This window comes from Labrus bergylta, chromosome 21, assembly GCF_963930695.1.
Source record: "Labrus bergylta chromosome 21, fLabBer1.1, whole genome shotgun sequence".
NCBI lineage: Eukaryota > Metazoa > Chordata > Actinopteri > Labriformes > Labridae > Labrus > Labrus bergylta.
Window position 1 is genome coordinate 14,025,749 of NC_089215.1, and position 20,218 is coordinate 14,045,966.

General features: G+C 43.4%; 1 protein-coding gene across 1 annotated transcript in view; it reads left to right on the forward strand.

Moving 5' to 3' along the window:
- The window catches only part of ca10a (carbonic anhydrase Xa), a 212,081-nt gene that overhangs the window by 13,751 nt on the left and 178,112 nt on the right, over positions 1-20,218 (forward strand). Inside the window, exon 3 of the mRNA XM_020638284.2 lies at positions 15,170-15,244. Within this exon, the coding sequence (XP_020493940.1) occupies positions 15,170-15,244 (75 nt within the window). The remainder of the gene's footprint in view (positions 1-15,169; positions 15,245-20,218) is intronic.

Below are 20,218 nucleotides of genomic sequence, written 5' to 3' on the forward strand. Positions count from 1 at the left end.
AATTAAAACATATATATGTTTGCTGGAATGTAAATTATAAGTAAAAAGGAACTAAAGGAGAATGAAAACAATGCAGCGATGATATATTAAATGGTTCACATGTTAGACTGATGGTCAGATACTGTGTGACATCTTGTTCAGGGGTCCTTCGCATGGACCTCTGTGTGCTTTAAAATATTACAAATGAAAATGCTCCTCGTGTGATTTTTGTTTTGGGCTCTGGATTTTACAACTGTTAAGTGTGACCTGGTCTCTTTCTAACCCCCTCCTCCCCCTGCTTGCTGCACACCTGAGTGATTTGGAGTGGCAGAGTGCAGAGGAGCTCAGTCACTCACACATAACTCCGGGCAGAAAGTGAAGAGCTCTTTTGCACTCCTGGGTTTTTGTTCTCTTTTCCATCTATCCATCCATTTTCCTCCGCTTATCCGAGGTCGGGTCTCGGTGGTAGCAGGCGCAGTAAGTCAACCCAGACTTCCCTCTCCCCAGCAATGTTTTCCAGCTCCTCCTGGGGGAATTCCGAGGCGTTCCCAGGCTAGACGGGATATATAATCCCTCCAGCGCATTCTGGGTCTGCCCCGGGGTCTCCTCCCAGTTCTCTCTTTTCCCAATTAGATATTTTTATACTCATGCATGATTAGATTTCTGGGTTTTGTTGTTTTAATTTTGGCTGGAGATACCCTTTAGTCCTACTTTCGGGTGACTTTTTTCTCAGTAGCTTAGTTTTTCTTAGGTAGTTTTAGGGGTAGGTGCTGAGAGAAACAACCCTCGTCACTCTCAGCTCCTCCTCCTTTAATAACTTTAGTGTATCTCTGCGCCCCGCCTTGCACTTGCCGCCTCTGCATGCTGAAAAAAAAAAAAAAGTTAAATTTGGGCGATGTGCTCCATGACATCACCTCCACGCGTCCAATAGGAGGGAACATCACATCACAACCAACAGCGTCCCACTTTACTGAACTCTAGTTTAAAGACCTACCTGGACACCTGGAGAGAAATTTGTATTTTTTGTAAAACAAAAATCTCCAACGCTTTGGGGGAACCAGGTGTTAAAAGCAGATTTAAATCCCTCTCCTCTTTTCTGCAGAGTGCAGATTGCACTCAGGTGTGCAGCAGGCAGAGAGGGGGAGACAACATACATGAATGATTTATGAGTAATTGGGCTTTGGTTCTGTTAAGGCAGCAGAAGTAGTTAGGTTTTGGAAAAAAACATGGTTCGGGTTAAAAAAAAAAAAGCTTACTTACTCACATACATCATGCAAACTAACGCATCACCAAACCTTGAGTCAAAATTGAACATCTAGTCCCCAGTGGTCTAGTCCTAGTCTGAGTCTGGTTCACCTGAGCCCAAGTCTGAGTCAGCTGTTCACAGTAACATATAGAGCAAAATAATGGAGCTGATCTTGTCCCTGTTGTTTGCATGCTGTAAGGCACGCTGTTACAATGTCCTTCTGCTGTGTCCCAGGTTTCAGGCTCTGTTGACACAGACAATCTGACAAGTCCCCACTGCTTGCGATTGTTTAGAAACTGAAACGACAGTGGAAAGACCAAATCCAGGAAGTTAGGAAGTATTTCAATGTAAAAACATGGCCACCCCAGGATTGTGGGGGTTATAAAGGTGAATGTACTGTAAGAGATCATTGTTGTCCTGTTGTAAACTCCTACAGTGTGATAGGTTGCATGACTCAACTCTGCTCTGCAAAAAGGAAAGTGTTGTAAGTTTCTCAGTGTCCCCGTTCTGTGTTAAATAATGCTTGAATGACAAAGTAGTGTGAGCTGAGAGGGCACTGCAGTGTTCTCTATTCTTGGCTGTGTGTGTGTGAGCCGTTAAACACTGTGGTAAGCACAGTGTCTGCTCTCTGGCGCAGGTACACAAGGTTTTATGGCTTTCTGCTCAATAGGATCAGAGACCTGAGAGGACAAAGGTACTCACCTCCCCTAACCCCCCCCCCCCCCACCACCCTCAATTATTGATGGCTGCCTCCTGCTCTCTGCTGCAACCTCTCCTTTCTCTCAACAGCAAACAAAATAAACTATTTCTTATTTTATCTAAGAAGGGACAAAGTTTTAAAGAAGTGGAGTGGTGCAGAGGAGGAGGACGAGGACGAGGAGGAAAAACTGAGAGATTCAAGTTGATTCATAAAAACTCAGCCACTTCTCTCAGGCTTTGATGAGTACACCTCGGAAACCGTCCTGGTACACAATTAAAATCACACCCTCTGTCACCAGTTTTAGGGAAAGTTGGGTCCACAGAGTTTAACTTAAGCCAGGCGCACACTGTGCAATCTCAGGCCGCCTCTGACACGATTCTTTTGGCGCACAACTAATTTTTGAAGTTGGCCAAAATTCAGCTTGATCGCAGGTTGTTTATCGTCCAGGGTACAATCACGGCACGCGCATGTTGATATTTTGCATACCAGCACAATAAGAGCAGAGAAACAAGTCGATATTCCAACTTAAGTTTATTTTACCCTCTCTGATTGAGCCTGTGCAAACTATGGACCAACTTATGAAATCACCATGGCAACAGCAGGCATTCCTGTTTGATGTTTTATGTTGTCTTCTCCCTCCTTTCTCGACAGATATGATTAAGAGTAACATTGCCAGGAAAAGGCTACGGGCCTCCAGGTGACAGGGAATTTAAGCTATGATTTAGATGCTAGTTAGTTTGTTGGTGAGTGTGTGCGTGTGATAAAGCGAGAGCTTGTTTGACTGGGTTTGTCTCTGAGCCATAAATATGATGCAACTGAAACATGCAGAGGTCTGACTTTAACCATCGTCTGTGGCAGTATTCAAAAGAAACTCCATTGACAATTGACAATTATGTGTCCTGATTTAAAGATCACATATTATGCCAAACACACTTCACCATGTTCTTCTGACGCTAATATGTGATAGACTCTAGTCCATCTACAAACCTCCCAATGATGAGAAAAGTCCATCCTCTCCGTCTTCTGCCTGCTCCACTTTTCAGAAAATGTGTGCTCAAACAGGCCGTTTGGAGATTTTCCCTTCATGACATCACAAAGGGCATTAACTCCCAGGTGGGTGACACTCCCACAGCTAGGTGTTTGTTCTGCCCTCTGAGTCTGCCTTCTCACCGTAAACAATAGGACATGGAGCAAGAAAGCCTGAGACACCTAAGCCCTTCCAGAGAGGGGGCGTGGTCAGACACAGCTCATTTACATTTAAAGGTACAGACACAAAAACAGCCTGTTCTGAGCAGGGCTGAAATAGAGGGGTTTATAGGCATGATCAAATATAGGATCAGAGTGAGCATTCAGGTCGTGCAGACAATCAGACTGTACAGTGTGAGCACATAATCTGTGACCTATTCAGTCATCCACACCTTTTTTTCAACCTACAGTGTACGCCCCGGACTGAGCTGATATTGGATGACTTAACCACTTGGCTAACAGAGCTCAGCATAGAGTAATTCAAAATGAAACTGCTATATTTTGTCTTTTTACCCTTACTATTTATATGTTTTGGAGTGAACAGACCTATATGGATGATTCACCTCCCAGTAATACTGTGTGAGAATTATGAACACTCATGGGTCATCTTGAGAAACTGAATCATAAAGCGTGCCATGCTGCTCTGTGACCCAGCTGGAAAAAAAACATGTGTCAACTCTGGATCTCATGGACTGGTGACTCAAATCATAGACTATTGCAGGGTCAGTTAGTGTCCTTGAAAAGCTACAGTATCCAACCTTTGCTCATTGAGATACTTCTTACCACTTTATGCTGATGCTGTCACTCCTCTGTTTGCCTGGAAATACATTTCTGTAGCATATAGAGTGTTAAAATGTCTCTCAGGTTTGTGAACAGAATGTTAAATCGTGGATTTGCTGCTGCTTCCACCTTGTCAGTGTTTGAGTTTGAGCCAGAAAATCAGGGCAAACAGAGACTCTCTTTTAGTTTAGAACCTCGGAGAGAGCTGTCAGTCAAAGGGAACAGAACCCAAACACACCTCCACTCTCAATCATCCTCCATCCTGCCAAATCAGTTTTTCCCAAACCCAGGACAGGAGGAGAGAAATTCAGACTTTACAGTTAGGAAAATGGATTAATTAATTTACTTCCCTGTTACCAACAAACAGATCATTTTATTTAGAACTGTAATTTTTTAAACTCTGCTTTAACATTCACCCACACACCCGACTACTCTGGTATTTCAACATGTTCTTCTTACTTAGGTTTGTATTTATATCAAATGTGTTTTCCCCTCTAAATTCATTTTGTTTTTGCGACAAACAACTTCAACCTGTTCAATATATCCACGCACAGACACAAACACCAGGAGTATGTCTCGTGTTTTGAAAAGTTCCACTTAATTGCGTTAATTCCGTTATTTGTAGGACTTCAGCACAGAAGCAGCAGCAAGCAGCTGTACATTAACAAAAGGGTCCATGCAGTAGGGTAGTTAGTATCTGCGTTGTCACTACCTGGCTAGCTTGCATTAATGGGGCCTGGGTCTGTTGAAGGTGTTAATGCTGTGTTAAGTCCATTTACAAAGTCCAATAAAGAGCTTAGTGGCATCATGGGGATGGGGTGTCTCCTCTGAGGGCTTATCCTTTCATAAGGCTACAGTTAGCTTGTGCTAACCTCAAAACTAAGAAATCAATATCGGTAGACGTATCATAAGAGGATAGAAGTCAGAAATACTTGAATGTTATTCCAAAAAGTTTTCATGTCTTATTTTGGCCAAATCGTCTGCACTAAAATAAAGTCTGTCTCTTTCAAGTTATCAGACTACATATACTGAAAAATACACTACAGTCCCTAGTCTGTGGCTTTTTGGTACTATTGCTTATGCTTCAATGGTGAATAGTGTTGCATCAGAGCTAAACCACTGAGGCGGCCATTTTGATTTTTAAGTCGAAGGTCACAACTAAGGGTCATAAGGTAGGTTATGCAGCCCTACTTGTCATATTTAAAGACACTGACCAAGTTGCCGTACTTGATAAACTGGGGGTGAGGATGTGTTGTGAAACTCTAACAAGGCCAAAGCTAGATTTTAATGTACTTATAAAGTCCCCCCCCCCCCCCCCCCCCCCCTTTGCAGTCAGTCTTTTATATAACAGAAGTTAAATCAAACATGACAGAGAGTAACTTTAGCTGGGCTGGGAAGCAGTAACTTTCCTGTCAAACATGATTTTTGTAGCCGGAGTTTATCTCAGATTTTGTAACCTTAAGAACTCTGCAAAAGAAACATTTTTTTGCTCACTGTGGTGTCACTTCTTTAGTATTCACAAGTGGATCATAACCCAGGAATCTCTACAAAGTCATGTAGGTCAATGACTGCTATTGAGTATCCTACATGTCATTTCAAATCTGATTCCGCTTAAGGTTATGTAAGTGAGGTGGATGATGCTCTTCCTGTAATGGTTTCTATTTTTGGATCAATTTAAAGAGGATAACGCCAAAAGAGATCTGGCTCCCACGCTTTGTCACCACATTTGAACACTGCGCGTCATGTAACGTTATCTCTGCCAATGTACATCACTATGGTGACGCAAAAGACGGAAGTCTTAGCTTTGTAATGCAAAACAAAAGCTCTAGCTATTTTAGTGTTCATCGGGTCAATTCAAACTGGATTAAGGATCTTTGTCTGGTTTAGAGGAGACCTCTTTTTGCAGAGTAAAAATGCCAAATTAGGTTATTTCTCTTATGAAATCGCATCTAAACTGGAGCTGTAAGGAACTTTCTGCTTGGATATTATGCACAGGAAGATTGCAGTATCTGTTTTTCAGGCGATTGGTGCGGGGAATGATTTCTTGCAGTATAACTCTCAGGTCTGACTGAGTGACTGGAGCCTCCAGAGCCGCATGAAGACAGAGTAGACCTGGGACCGCATATTGCTCACTTCATTTCAGATAGGAAACCAATTGGTTCAGTTTGATTCAGTCTTCTGGGCCCGGATATATTTCACTTTGTGACACAGAGGCAAATATGCCCTGACACACACACACACACACACACACACACACACACACACACACACACACACAGCTGGGTCTATTAAAGAGAGGCACCAATAGGAGCTCTCTGAGAGATAATTGTCTCATAAGTCAGTAAGCACAGCTGTTGGCAAGGTCAAGTTTCATTTATGGACGCATGTCGGCGCTCTCACTTCTGTCCCTGTGTCTTTTCCAATCTGTCTTTCTTCTTCTCTCCTTTTTTCCTCCTCCTCCTCCTCTCTATCTGAGCCTGTCCTGTACCTGTCCCGCTCCCTGTCACTCCTTCCCCGCTCTCCCCTCCCTCGCCCCCTTCTCTCTTTCTGCATGGTTGGGCTTCAGGATTGCTTGTGCTCTTCAATGAATATTAATGGAGCTCAGAGTTTGGATATTATATGAAAATGAACTGTTTATTTACAGAGTCGCTCCCTTTTGGCTGTATGGGAGGGAGGCTGGGGCTCGCTGCCAGACTCCTGCATACGAGGATGAAATGGGCGGGTGTTGTGCTAAATGGGATTCAGGTCAGTAAGAGGCTGTGGCCAACCAGATCCGTCATACGGCTTTAGAGAAGCGCTCTTATTTTCCAAACAACACGGCAGCAAAGCATGGGATTTGAGATGAAACTTTGAGGTGGTTCTGAGTTTGTCTCAGAGGTACATGCACTACTAATGTGGTTTTCCTGGTTCTGGGGAGTAATTTAAATATCTTGTCGTCAGTCTGGGGGAAGACACAGAACACTTATTTGATTTATTGACTTTTGACAGAAAAACGTTCGTTTTTACGTCAAAGTCAGAGTAACAACATGGAGAGATTTTTATTACAAATATAGATGAAGCCTCCAAGGTAGGCATTCTTGGTAATAACCAGAAACATAGGCACTCTTCTGTTCCTGCAGGGGGCTTTGGGGTCCCATCCATGGCAGTCTACATGCTTGAAATCCTGTCTCAGCCTAACTTTCAGTCAACCTAACGACAGACTGGGAGCTGGAGCTGAGGCGGGTTTTAAGCCTCTTCACAAACCGTTACACTTCAGTCAGGGCAGCTACACACCTAACTATGGATAACACATAAAATCAAAACGGAGCTGTTAAAAAAAAAAAAGAAATCACCTCCCGTACAGTGTGTGCCCATGAAGACAATTACTAATCAGACCGATCAAATCAAAAGTACTACTGGCGGCATTGCCAACTCGCAACTGGAACGTGGTTAACTCAGGTGTGAGGTCCGACATCCGAGGTAAATGGAACGCACCACAGGACCACTATTTTGGAATGAAGTAGGTATGGGGGTGTGTCTCTTCTAACCTGGTTCACAATCAGACTTGAGGACAAGAGGATTTTGCATGAAAAATTTAAGCCACCACTCCTAACTCGTCACTATGCACCGTACTGTGTGCAAGGGTTTACAATCATGCCAGAAAAGCAAAGAGCCTTCCTTTAACTGATGCAACAAAGATAGAATTCAAAAGCCTTCCTATCTTTAGCACAAGTAGACCCTTCACTGGTTCTAACAGACCAAGCTCAAATTCTGAAAAACAGCCTGGGAACATTTCCCCTCCTCCAACAAACTGCTCAGTCGGCACTATGAGTTCTTGTAGTGTTCTCCTGGCATCCACCAAACCCAGATTTGCGGATTAGTCTGCCAGATAGTGAAGCATGGCTCCAATGTTTCCTCTTCCCTGTAGTCCATTAGCAGAATGCTTTAAACCCCTCCAGCTAACACTTGGGATTGTCCCTGATGACTTGCATGGGCTCAGAGAAGGGGACATGTTTTAAATGCTCGCTTGTAGCTTGTAACCAGGTGATTGTGTAAGGAATTATCAGCGCTTGAAATCAATCCTGCAGTTTGATAACTTCCACTTCTGCTGACTGTAGAACTAAAGACAGCACTAACTTCCTGTTCTTTTTCACACTCTCTCCAGTGTGAAGGATTAATCAGCACATTCCCAGACTCTCCTCAAAATGAGTGACATTATCTTCTTCCAATTGTACAAAGTTTTCACCAATTTCTGCCATTGAACAATCGAACAAAAGTACTGACACTGCACACAGACTGCATTATGTAATATGTAAAGAGCTGACAGGTACAGTGTGCTGATGTCTGCAGTCTGTGAGCTCCTTGTCTTACATTAAACACATGTACGGCAGTGACGGACGTCAATCCAAACCTGCTCTGTACATTAGCTGCAGGCCAATAAATCCAAGTGTAACATGGGTGTTTAAGTTCAGAACGGAGATAATTGATGTTCTGTATTGACTCTCTGATTGTTTCTTGGCCACCGTTCTGCTGGAAATCCAATAACCTCACATTTAGCCCATTGATTAGCTCAGTTTACAGCCTACTGGATCCAGCTCACGTGAATGTCTCATGGCATTAAATGAACACACCTGAGGCAAGCCGATCACAGCCAATGACCCGGTACATAGACTACATTAAACACAGTGTTTTTATGCACATGCTGAGCACTGTTTGATGTCTGCAGGAGAAACTGGATTTCTGGGTCAGGCACAGGCCTAACTGGCTTTACAATGGAGTGCAGTATGTGCATGACAAATATGCATACTCTGTGTTCAGGTGCTGGTGGAAAACTCAGAAATCAGCTTTTTGGAGCATTTTTGAACCTCTGTAGGGGCCCTGTAGTAAGGCTAGTGGAATAGATTATAGGTATTTTCTTCCCCAAAATACCTCTTTTTTGTTGTTATTGTAAGTAGTAATATATATACTACTAGCGTGGACCTTGGACCAATGAAGACTCTACATGGCTACGAATCAAATCGTCAAACAAAACCCACACGTCTCTCCCAACAATGCACTAATTAGAAACAGGTGCACTAATCAAACCAAAGGGAAGAAGAAAGACAAAGTAACTAAACAAGGCGCATGCAGAAAGTCTCTCCTATCAGACTACGTTCGCAGCTTTTATAGTGACGGTGAGCATTGGGCCCAGGTGCTCTCAGTCAGACTGTATAGACAAGCACACGCCTACCAATTACACGAACCTGCAACACGAGAAGAGCAAAGGCACAACCTAACAGGCCACAGGGCCTTCACACTAAATGTATAATATTAATATTAATATAATATTCTGAGAAGGTGAGGCTGCTCTTTTCTACCCGTTTTGGCGGCTGGATCACTGTGCAGTTTATGAAGTGCGTTGTTTCACACGCACAAGTTCTTGACACATTCATTAAAGGAGCCACATGTAACTCTGACACCTAGCGTTTAAAATAAGAACTGCAGTCCAAATTCAAAACATTGCAGAGAGCTGTCTCTGCTGCATACTCACGCAGGTTGCCATGTGGTGGACACTGAAGCTTCAGTGTTTAGCCAGCTCTGCATCGGTCTGTAAGACCTGTTAGTTTGACCTGTTAACTGGTCTCATATCTGGCAAACCGAGGGGCGTCCAAAAAGAAATCCAGAGCATTCAGGAGCAGAATCTAAAGTTAGAAGGAGGACATACTGGCTACTGCATTGTTGTCAGAGAAGCCAGCACTTCAACATAGCATGTTTCCTTAATGTCTGATCATATAGTAAGGTCACTCTATAATTTCACTCACTACACATCTTACAGATTGCTCCTTTAAGCAGTTTGTACAACATGTAAATAGTTGTAAGTCAATCAAACTTCTGAAGATGTACTGTAAGGTCAACTAGGGTAATAGTTTTTTAACAGAAGGAGCACAAGATAGCGGCATGGTTAATGAGACTGCCTGAGAACAACTGAGATCAGTTTTGAAATATTAGAGAGCAGCCGTGTAGAGGTGATTTGCATGATTTGCATGCACAGATAGTTTCAAACTGTAGGAGTCTGATTTGTGCATGTTTTCATGTCTTCCTGCAAACAGAGGGAAGCAGTGACTTGGCACTCTTCTTGTGGATATTCGGCTAAAGATTATTTAATGAAAAGCCTTCAAGTTACTGACTCGCTCCTGCATTGCATTTCTCTGGTCTGCACCCTTTATTGGATTCGTCCTGCAGGGGCTTTGTTTTGACATTGATCGTTTGCCTCATTTTAATCAGTGTCCACTCTTAGAGGAAAGTCGTAATATCAAGTTTAGTAAAGCATTTCAAAATACCTTGAAATATATCTGTATGTGGCATCCATTATCTTCTCCCTCCCTCTGCCTTGATAGTTTAAACGTCACACCTTTTATCGGCCTGTGTCTACACTGTCTCTCCTAACAGCTGAGGGACACAATAAAACAGAAAATGGCGATCCATCAGCCCTCCTCCCACGTCCCGCCTCGTGCAGCTCCTTGTCTGCATCTCCCTTTATGGACCGCAGGCTTTTTCCTTTCTGCTGATGTCAGGAAGTGTGTTTTGGGGCCACAGCCAGACGATGTGAGAAATAGGACAGTACTTGTTATGCTGCTTCTTCCTCCCTCGCTCTCTTCTGATGAGCCACAGGAGGCGATTATGTCTCAGCTATTGGCTACCAGTTGCTCCCACTTCCTACCCAGCAGTGACAGAAGCCCACATGATTATACGGAGACTGGAGTGTGCAGACATCTCAGAGTTTTCAGTTCTCTGTTTCTTCTCCTTTGGCTGATATTGGTTTGAGTACTTATAAATACAGTTAATACATTTTTAGTGAAAAAATACATTCAAATATACACTACAAGTCAAAGGTTTGGATACACAATAACAGTATTATCAATAATACATTATAATAAACATTGCACAAAAGATAAAAAAAAAAAAGTGTGTTTGTTAAATTATTTTGTTTGTTGTGACAATGCTTGTTGGCAGTAAATATTCTACCTTTCAAAAACCTGTTTCTTCCCCTTTCAAATGTTGCCACATTTGTTAGGGAACTTACGTTGTGGGATAACCAGCAGAGCTGAGTATGTGGGTTGTGCCCATGAAAAACTTGCCAAGTCTTCTCTGCCAATGCCAAACAGCTTTTGGACGCTCCTCTGTTTTCCAGATATGAGAGCAGTTATCAGGTCAAACCAACAGGTGTTGCAGTGATGGAAGCGGGCGAGATAAGTGGTTCAGATAGAAGTGATTGTACCCGACCTAAAAAGCCTCTGCTTGTTTCTAATAAGCTCCACGAGCAGAAACGTGCTCAAACTAGGATCAATATTGGAGATGCTTTTAAAAAATGGAGAGAGGTTAGAACGCAGAAAGGTTTACAGACCGATGCAAAGCTGGCTAAACACTGAAGCTGCAGGAGGGGACGGGGGGAGACAGCTTTCTACAATGTTTTGAATTTGGACTGCAGTGCCCGTTTTAAACATTAGGTGTCAGAGTTACATATTGCTTCTTTAAACTAAATGAGTGCATTTAAAGTAAAAAATAAATACAACTGAATATAAAACAAATAAGTAAAGGGAAGAGGTGACTAGAGCCTTACCTGTACTTTAATTATTTGACAGTTTTCATTAACTATACATTTTCAATTGAACATAATCGGGACACACTGAAAAACCCTTTGTTGTTACTTCCACACTTTAGACTCCAGAGGTTTACTCTACATCTGTTTCATTTCCCGTCCACTGCATTTCATTTGCTCCCTTATTTGTTACATTTCACATAAATGGTTGATTCATGTGTTTTCATATTTGTATAATTTCCTATTCCTCGATATATTTAGTCGCAATTAGTGCTGCCGTGAGTCTGCTGATCAGCTCCGTTTTCCCACAGGAACATGAAAGGTTCAATTCACCTCACCGGATTTATCATGGAAATATCTCAGCGGCAATTTGCTGTAAGCTGATGGTGATGAAATTGTTTCTCATTCACTCTAATTAGAGTGAAATAACAGGAAGAGTGGCCGTGTATCCATCCAGACAGGGCCTTTTATTTATTTATTTATTCATGTATTTTCTGCAGGGACAGCAGCTGTGTTGTTACAGACTGTGTGTGTGAGTGTGCACATATGCAGAGTGTAAACCAGGGACAATTGTTTCTGTTGTGTCGTCTGTCATAAGAGGATCATGTCCACAGGCCTCCAAATCTCCTTTATATTATTACTTACAGGAGCTGGAATCCCAAAGGCTGTGTCTTACACACACACACACACACACACACACACACACTACACACACTACACACACACACACACACACACACACACACTCACTCCACCATTGTTCGCTCTGACCGCTCATTATTTTTCCTGCTGTTGAGCCTTCATCTTGTAAACATGATTAAAAGATGATGATAAAGTGTTGCGTCATGATCAAAGTGTATGTGCTAGTAGGTTAAGACATCGCATTAAGGTTAAATATAGATACAGCTAAATGCACAGCATGAAAGTGATAACATACAGTACATCATGCAGATGTTTATAGGAGGAATAAACTCTGACAGCGTCATGTCTCACTCTGAATTTCACACATTTTAAAATGTGTTTTCAGAAACTTAATTTCTACGACCTTAAAGGAAGAATGTGCAACTTTTTGATCCAGTAGATGTCGCCCTTGAGCGCCAGCATTAAATCATAACAAACTGCTGTGTGGCGACACCTCCACCATACTGAAGCCTCCGCTTCAGCCCCTCTCCACTCACGTTTGAACAAAGGAATTATGAATTAGAACGCACCATAATTAAGCAATTTAAACTAGTATTTATGTATAAAATGTTGCACATTCTTCCTTTAAAAAAATGCTATTATAATGTATTGTCTTTCACCAAGTCCTTAAAAACTGCTACAGTCCTCTCCACAGACTTCTAGTGTTTACTTAATTAATTTCTTCAGCATCTCTGGGATGACACACAGCGCCGCTCACCCTCCACTGGCTTGGCGATCCTATCTCGCCCTTCTCACGCCTCAGTTTCTATCTGGGCTTTTATGCCTTTTTATGTTACAAGAGGAAGGAGCTTCAATGGGCGCAGGACAAATGAATCCCTGAACGCATTACACACCATTAGCCAAAAAGGGGCAGAGGGGAGACATCCCATGAACTGAGACATAAAGAGCAAGTCATGCAGCGTCATTGGATCAGAGCACTGACTGTTTATGAAGATGGATCAGAGCAGCAGAACAGACTAACATGAGTCAGCAGTTTTTTAGGTTTGTTTGTCCCCCCCCCCCATCCCCCCAATGCAACCTTGACAAAGATGACAAACTTTCCACTCCCTCCAAAGTTGCTGTGTTATCTCGCTTGGCTCTTTGGTTAAGCTGAAGACCTTGATCGTGTTTGTTCGTTTTAGCGTCAGCTCTAAAGGATGATTAGCTTTCGGTCAGGAGCACAAATCCACGTGTCAGAGGTCATTTAAGTCGATCTCGACCTCCTCCTGGAGTCACTGGCTGCAGAAAATCCATTAAAATAAACTGATTCAGGTCCAAAATGTTGCTCTGAGCCGTAACACTGCATTTCACCGTGTAATCCTCCAGGTTGGACTCCGTTCAAAAGCCACTCTGTTGCTTTTCAGTGTAAAGACAGATTTCATTATGGCTCAAAGAACAAGAAGGAGATACAGCTCTCCGAGTAAAGGTGTGAAATGAAGTCTTTTTTTTCTGCACATGAAGTGAAAAGGTTTATAAGAGAAATGTTTTTAATTTAGAGAAACGGCTCCTCTAATATTTCTTCTGAGGAGAGATAAAGGCTGGAATCATCTCAGGCAGAGCCTCCTTATATGATAATACCAACACCAGAGCTTCATGAAGACTTTTACACAGTCTCAAGTGTTACACGTAGTAATTTAAAATCAATCATATTCTGTTCCTTCAATGGGAAAGAGGAAGAAAAAGAATTGTTAATGCAGAGAGGGGTTCTGATTTTTACTTTTTGTAAAACTTCAAAAATGCTTCTGTGTTGCGATTTGTGCGAGTCTGTCAGGGTCCAGCAGAGCCTGGTGGGGGGGCCCACTCTGATGGTCTGGAAAGTCTGGCTATATGATGTTGCTTGTTTTCACTGATAAAATGTTTTGGGTTTTTTTTCTGGTTTTTGCTGATATTGGAGATGCTTTTGAAAAATGGAGAGAGGTTAGGACGCAGAAAGCTTTATAGACAAATGTATGCAGGCAAAAGTCTTCAAAGTAGCAGCCCGGGTTCCAGTCCAACCTGTGGCTCCTTTGTCGCATGTCATTCCCCTCTCTCTGTCCTGTCTCTTTAATCAACAAAGACCCAAAAAACAAATCTAAAAAAAAGCAGCTGTGACGAGATCATTTTATACACAGTTAAATGTATTGACACATCGATGGAAATGCACATCGTGACATGTGTTCGTTGCTTTAATGAGATAAGTGCACTGTATTAAAAGTGAATAAATGGTCTGGGGTAAATCGTGTGAGTTCTGTCAGGGTCCAGCAGAGCCGGCGGGGGGCAGGACTCACTTTAACAGTTCGGAGAGTCGCTGGTTCACACACTCCAATCAGAGCTGGTGTTTACTTCAAGTTCATTTATCATCAAAGAGGGAGAAGCAATTTATCATTTTGAGAAACAGGCGGACAAACAGGATCCATTTTTTCCCCCCCTCAGGGGACCGACTGCTGCTCCCCTCCCTGTTTCAGCCTGTGGAGGCAGAGATTGCCCTCAGAGAAATTGGGCTCTTTTGGACCATGTCCAACAAACGGACCCCCCCCCCCTCCCCGAAATTGAACCTGCTCTCCGGTGTTACTGCAGCAGGGCTGTTTGCAGGGGAGCTATCAGAAGGGGGTGTGGGTGTTTGTTCGGCTACCTCCATTTCCAATAAAGACAAGCGAGCAGGACAACCTCTAGACCCTCGATTAAGCGCCCCGCTTTGAGCGTTGGCTGAATGAACAGCAAAGAAAAAAAGGTTGAGGTGTAAAAAGCAATATCCCGACGGCTGGCTGGGTAATTCTCGGTCACAACTCTTTCTCTGTACTGAGACCTTTACTTCGTCACCTCAATTATACTGTATCACCCCCGCTCTAATCTCAGACTTTCTTGTAACGCTCACACAACATGACAGAATGCATTTCCATACTAACGCCCAGGGAGTCATCGCATCACAGGGGGTTTAGTCTGTGCATGTGTGTGTGTGTGTGTGTAGTCACTAGAACAGGGGGTTAGAGTGGAGGCCAGTGCGCTCTCAGGTCCTCTCCGGGGAGTGTGTTTGCTGAGGCCGCTTGCTGAGAAGGTTAGCGGGGCGTTTCGTGACGATGAGGACGGTAAAGAAAAAGAAGAAAAAGGAAAAAAAGCGCAGTTGCAGTTACAGTTACCCTTAATTTGTCTTTCTTGTCTGAATTCAAGATGGTATTGATTGATGTCCCTGACTGTGTTTTCTTCTACTCTCGCCCCACAGCACAGCCGAATCCACCCAAAATTCACGAAGGATGGTGGGCGTACAAGGAGGTGGTGCAGGGGAGCTTTGTTCCAGGTAAGCCTCAGACCGGGCGCTGCACGCTCAGAATACTGATTTCCATGCATACACTTGAACCTCACTGTGTGCTTGATCTTATCACGTATTTAAGATAACACGGGGGCCACCTTGCCGTTGGCAGTAGTTTTATTTTCTCATTCTGACAAAAACCTCATCGCCCTCCCTCACACAGACGACGCCTTTTCACTGATTGATTGACGGCAGCTCACCGCTCCTTCCACCTTTTCCATCTTGTTGCGTATCTGCGTGTCAGGCCAATTATTTTGCAGAGATTGTGTTTTTGTGCTGAGCTGAGGTGCTTTGGATAAAGCCTGCAGGGGCCTGCCTGTATGACTGCGTCTGTGTGAGGTCTATGCTTATGGGGAATGAATGTCAGCGTACGGAGAGAACAATTAGGGACATTCAAACAGAGGACTCTTTTTAAGGTTAACTTCACAGTAAGGTCAGTGTGAGTGTAAAGTGGTAATGAGAGGTACAGTAAAGGTGAGTGTTTGTAGATTTAATATTCTCAGCTAATGTAAGGTCTCGTTATCACCATTAACCTGAAACATTAACCGTGCTTTCAACCCCGAAATGGCACAAAACAAGCCTTCACTTTTCATCTGCTCTTCTGAGTGACTTTTTGTTTCACAATCAACGCTCGAGAGTAAATTTGATACAGAGAAGAGAGGTGAAGTTCACTTGTGCATCTCTCAGATTTGAAGGAAATGTTTAAGGACACGTCTTCACGCCTTTCTTTCTTTTGCACTATTGATTGATTCTGACACCCGACTCACACTCGCCAAAACCAAAATCAATTAAAGAATCATATCTATACACATGAATGAGATGCCGCATGCTTCCTTCCAACCCTGTGTGGATGTCGTGTCATTGCTTTCTGTGTTGCAACAAAGCACATTCTTAACCCTTTGTTTAAAAATACCATATTTAGATCAGGGCACCAGGGGGCTCTCAATCAATACTACAATAAGAAAAGATGACATTGAGGCTGGTGGGGAATCATGGGAGTTCCCTCTGCATCTAATCCCCACCAATCTCACTGTTTTGAGTGTTGGTCGGAGCATTGTCTGTACAAAATAAGAACAAACTGGAAAAAGTTGTAAAACTAGGCATAAAGATAACTTGGAAGCAAATATGCAGCATTTCTTACCTGACAGACCTGTACCCCCTGAATTCAGCCAACAAGACTACAGCCCTCTGCACCCCCTTTGGTCTGAGTATGAACTCTTGACTTCAGGGTGCAGCTAAAGTGAGACCAGGATGAGGACTAAAAGAGGCGTCACATCCTTTGTACCACGACTCATTCAGCTGCTTAATAAGCTCTGATCATACAGGATGAACCACTTGACCGCGGAGCGAGGACTCTATTGAAACTGAAGGAGTTATTAATGAATCGCTTATTTGGGGACTTTAATGTGCATGAACACTCACCAAACTTCACCCAAAATTCAGCGTTGCATTAAATTCACGTCGACAATCGAGAGGCATGTGTCTCTCAATGAGACGAGAAAAAAAGCACATTATGACCATACTCTAAAATGTACAGGAAGTGAGCTACGTACAGTCAAAGTCCAATTTTTGGGATTTCAAAGCGTCCGTATTTGAACGCAGTTGTTTAATCCCTCATTTAATCCTGTGATGCTTTAATGTTTTTTATGAGCTGTCCTGTATTTGTTTGTTTGTGAAGTGTTTTACACTGTCGGCGCGAGGCAAATTCCCCCTCGAGGCAATAAAGCTTTCGTTGATTCATTAGCGATCCAGTTTCCCGGGTTAAACCCTGTCTTGGAAAACTCAGGTTTTAACACGAACGTTTTTAATTGATTGTTAAAATGTTAAAGTTTGCCCTGAAGCTCGACGTGTCGTGGTGAAGGCTGAGGTTAGGGGGGCGTCCCCTGAGGAACATCAGCACAGATTCAGAGGGACACCGTGGAGTGTACTGAGCTACAGCGCTGTGTGCTCAGTGATTAAAGGCATCTGTTCTCCTAAAGCAAACACCGAGGCATCCCCAGCATGTCCAGGCATACATAAATAAGTTCCTGTTTGTCCTTCCCGCTGGCACCGAGCACTCGCTGCTCTGCTGCTGCGTTTTTTTTATATATTTTTTTATCTCGGCTATCTCTTCAAGCAGTCCTCCAAGGCGCACTTGCTTTACTAACCGCCGAACAACAGCTGGAGCAGTTAAACACTATTCATGATCCTTTGGCGGCCGTGCACAGAATTCCCAACCCTGGTTACCTCGTTCTACAGTCAGTTTCATGGGCGCGACATTAAAGAGACGGGAAGGTTTTCTCTGCAGACGGAGCTGACTTTTAACGACGCAGAGAGACAAAGCGTTGATGGCACATATCCTTATTGTGCTTGTACTACTTGGACAGTGAGTGGCGATAAAAGATTTCATTGAGAAGTGAACAGGTTGTGCACGGATTGTTCAGAGTGTGCTCGTTTCAGACTAATAATATCCTCCCTTTGAGCAGTGATCCGTTACACTGAGTGATAACTTCTCCTCTTGCAGCTATTTTATATATTGCTTATTAGAAGTGATCAGAATAACAGCTCAGGAGACGGCTGTGGGTCTGGTTTTAAACATAATATCGTCTGACTGTTCAGGGCTTCTTTACGACTTCTGCATTTGATTGGCAGCCAAGAGGATATTAAAGAGATTGAATTGGAAATGATACTTGTCCCTCGTCGAGGAAGGCAATAACATCACTGAGAGCCCCACTCGGCTCCTCTGCACCGCGTTGGTCTTTCCACCAAAACTTAACCCCGAAACGTCCTCCAGCAGAGGTCAAACACTGCTGCCCCCCCCCCCCCCCCCTCCTGTTAAAGAGTGGGCAAACCCAAAAAAGAATCACACTCTCAGGCCGGTCACTGCCGCTGACCTTTCTGAACCGTCTCAATTAAAGATGAAAGTCTTGGCTCTCTCCCTCCTCGACGCTAACCTCCTGCAGTCAGCCAAAGAAGGATGAACCATCCGTCAGCAAATGAGTCTCTCATTGTTTTTCCGTCTTTCTGCCGTTTATTTCTCTTCTTGTTGGAGTGCATTTCACTAAATTAATCAAATGACACAGAAATCGTTGTGATTAATTTGAATTAATGCGCTCATTAGCTGGCGTCTGGTGTATGATTTAGTAATTTAAGTGAACTTTAATTTTCATTTCAGTTGGAAGACACTCGAAATTATCTTTTGTCCCGCCGGGTTTTTAAACCTATTAGGACGTCGAAGGAGCAGAAAGAGAATAAAAAAGCCGAAACGAAAGAAGTAATTAACTGACTGATGACAGAATTTATCAATTTAAAGGTCCAACCAGTAAGATGTGTAGTGAGTGAAATGATAAAGTGAGCTTACTATATAATCAGACATTAAGGAAACATGCTATGTTGAAGTGCTGGCTTCTCTGACAACAATGCAGCAGCCAGTAAGTATTTTTTACCAGAATCCAACTGGGACATCACAAGGAGAGCACATTTAAAACGGAGCATTTTCTCTGCGTTGTAAAACTTCTGCAGACCTAATTTCAAGTGGACTTTTCATGATATGTCCCCTTTAAGTTTCAAACTTTGTCTCTTTCTGTAATGTTACCAATATTTGACATGATTAAAAATGAGGTTAACGACAGCCACGTGTCTGATGTGTGGCTAACAATGTATGGTGTGTGTGTTTCCCTCTCTGGGTTCCTTGTAGCCTCATGTGATGCAAATCCACACACAGAAGATTGATTCACAGATGGAGAGTCTCTGAGTGCCTCCAGCTGTGTGTGTGTGTGTGTGCGTGCGTGTGCGTGTGCGTGTGTGTGTGTGTATGTGTGTGTGTGTGTGTGTGTGTGTTTTCCTTTAAGAAATAATATTGTCACATTTATGAGTCTTCACCTTCTGTGGACGCTGCAATGAGAGAAGTGTGTCTGAATAGAGATGAGAGAGTGCACCAGGAAGAGGTGTTCTCTTCTAAGGACACGCCCACCCGGACCCTGACTTAAATTTCCCCGCGACTGTAAACAGCGCTGGCCAATTGGAGGGAAGTAGGCGTGTGGTGAGGGGGGCCTTAAAGAGACGGCGGCTGAAAAGAAGCGTTTAAAGGCAAGCGGCAACCCCAGGTCTTGAAATATGAAGCCAATGCGGAAGCCAGTACCGCTCACACCTACGGGCGATTTCAAGTCACCAATTAGACCATCGTCTTTCAGGGTCTTTTTTTTTTTTTTTTTAAAGCATAGCACCACTGACCCATCTGTTGCAAAAAGCTCAGTAAGAGCTGAGCCACTGGTGTTGTCAGTTCCTCAGCCGTACAGCCCGATTTATTTTCACTGTCAGCTTTCTCTGCCCATAAAAACAACATGATGTCCGCCCTGTGTGCACACAGAGCTGAAGGTTTGGGCACATCTGTCACCCTGTGTGGTCATAATCCTGCTGCCTGTGCCCCAGTAAGGGCGGTGTAATGGGGGCATCACTGTAGAGGTTGGAGGCGTAGGGCTTTCCCCACACGTCATGACAGAGCAGTGAAGGCGGCGATGAAGGACGCGGAGGAGGAGGAGGAGGAGGAGGAGGAGGAGGAGGCGGGGCTGATGAGAGGGAGAGTGCAGGGCAGAGATCGAGGAGAGAGACTGACACCAGAATGCTTTTATGGAGCTAATGGAATAACCAGGAAACGCCCTGACTTTCAAACACACACACTGACACACACTCACACACACACACACACAACACACACTGACACACGAGCACAGATACATAATGCACAGTACATCCACAGTCCTCTTTGAGATAACATCAGTCCCATGGATCCATATTAGAAGTTTTCCGCAGTTGTTCATTCAGGATTAAAATGTTTGTATGAAATAATCAGCACGAGTTGTGCTTATAATTCTATTGTTACACATCCGATAATGAGGCTCATTACTGGCAATAAAAGCTCTGACATGATTCTGAATAAAAAGGATTTGGAGCAGTTTCATCGACGTTGTTACACATCTGTGC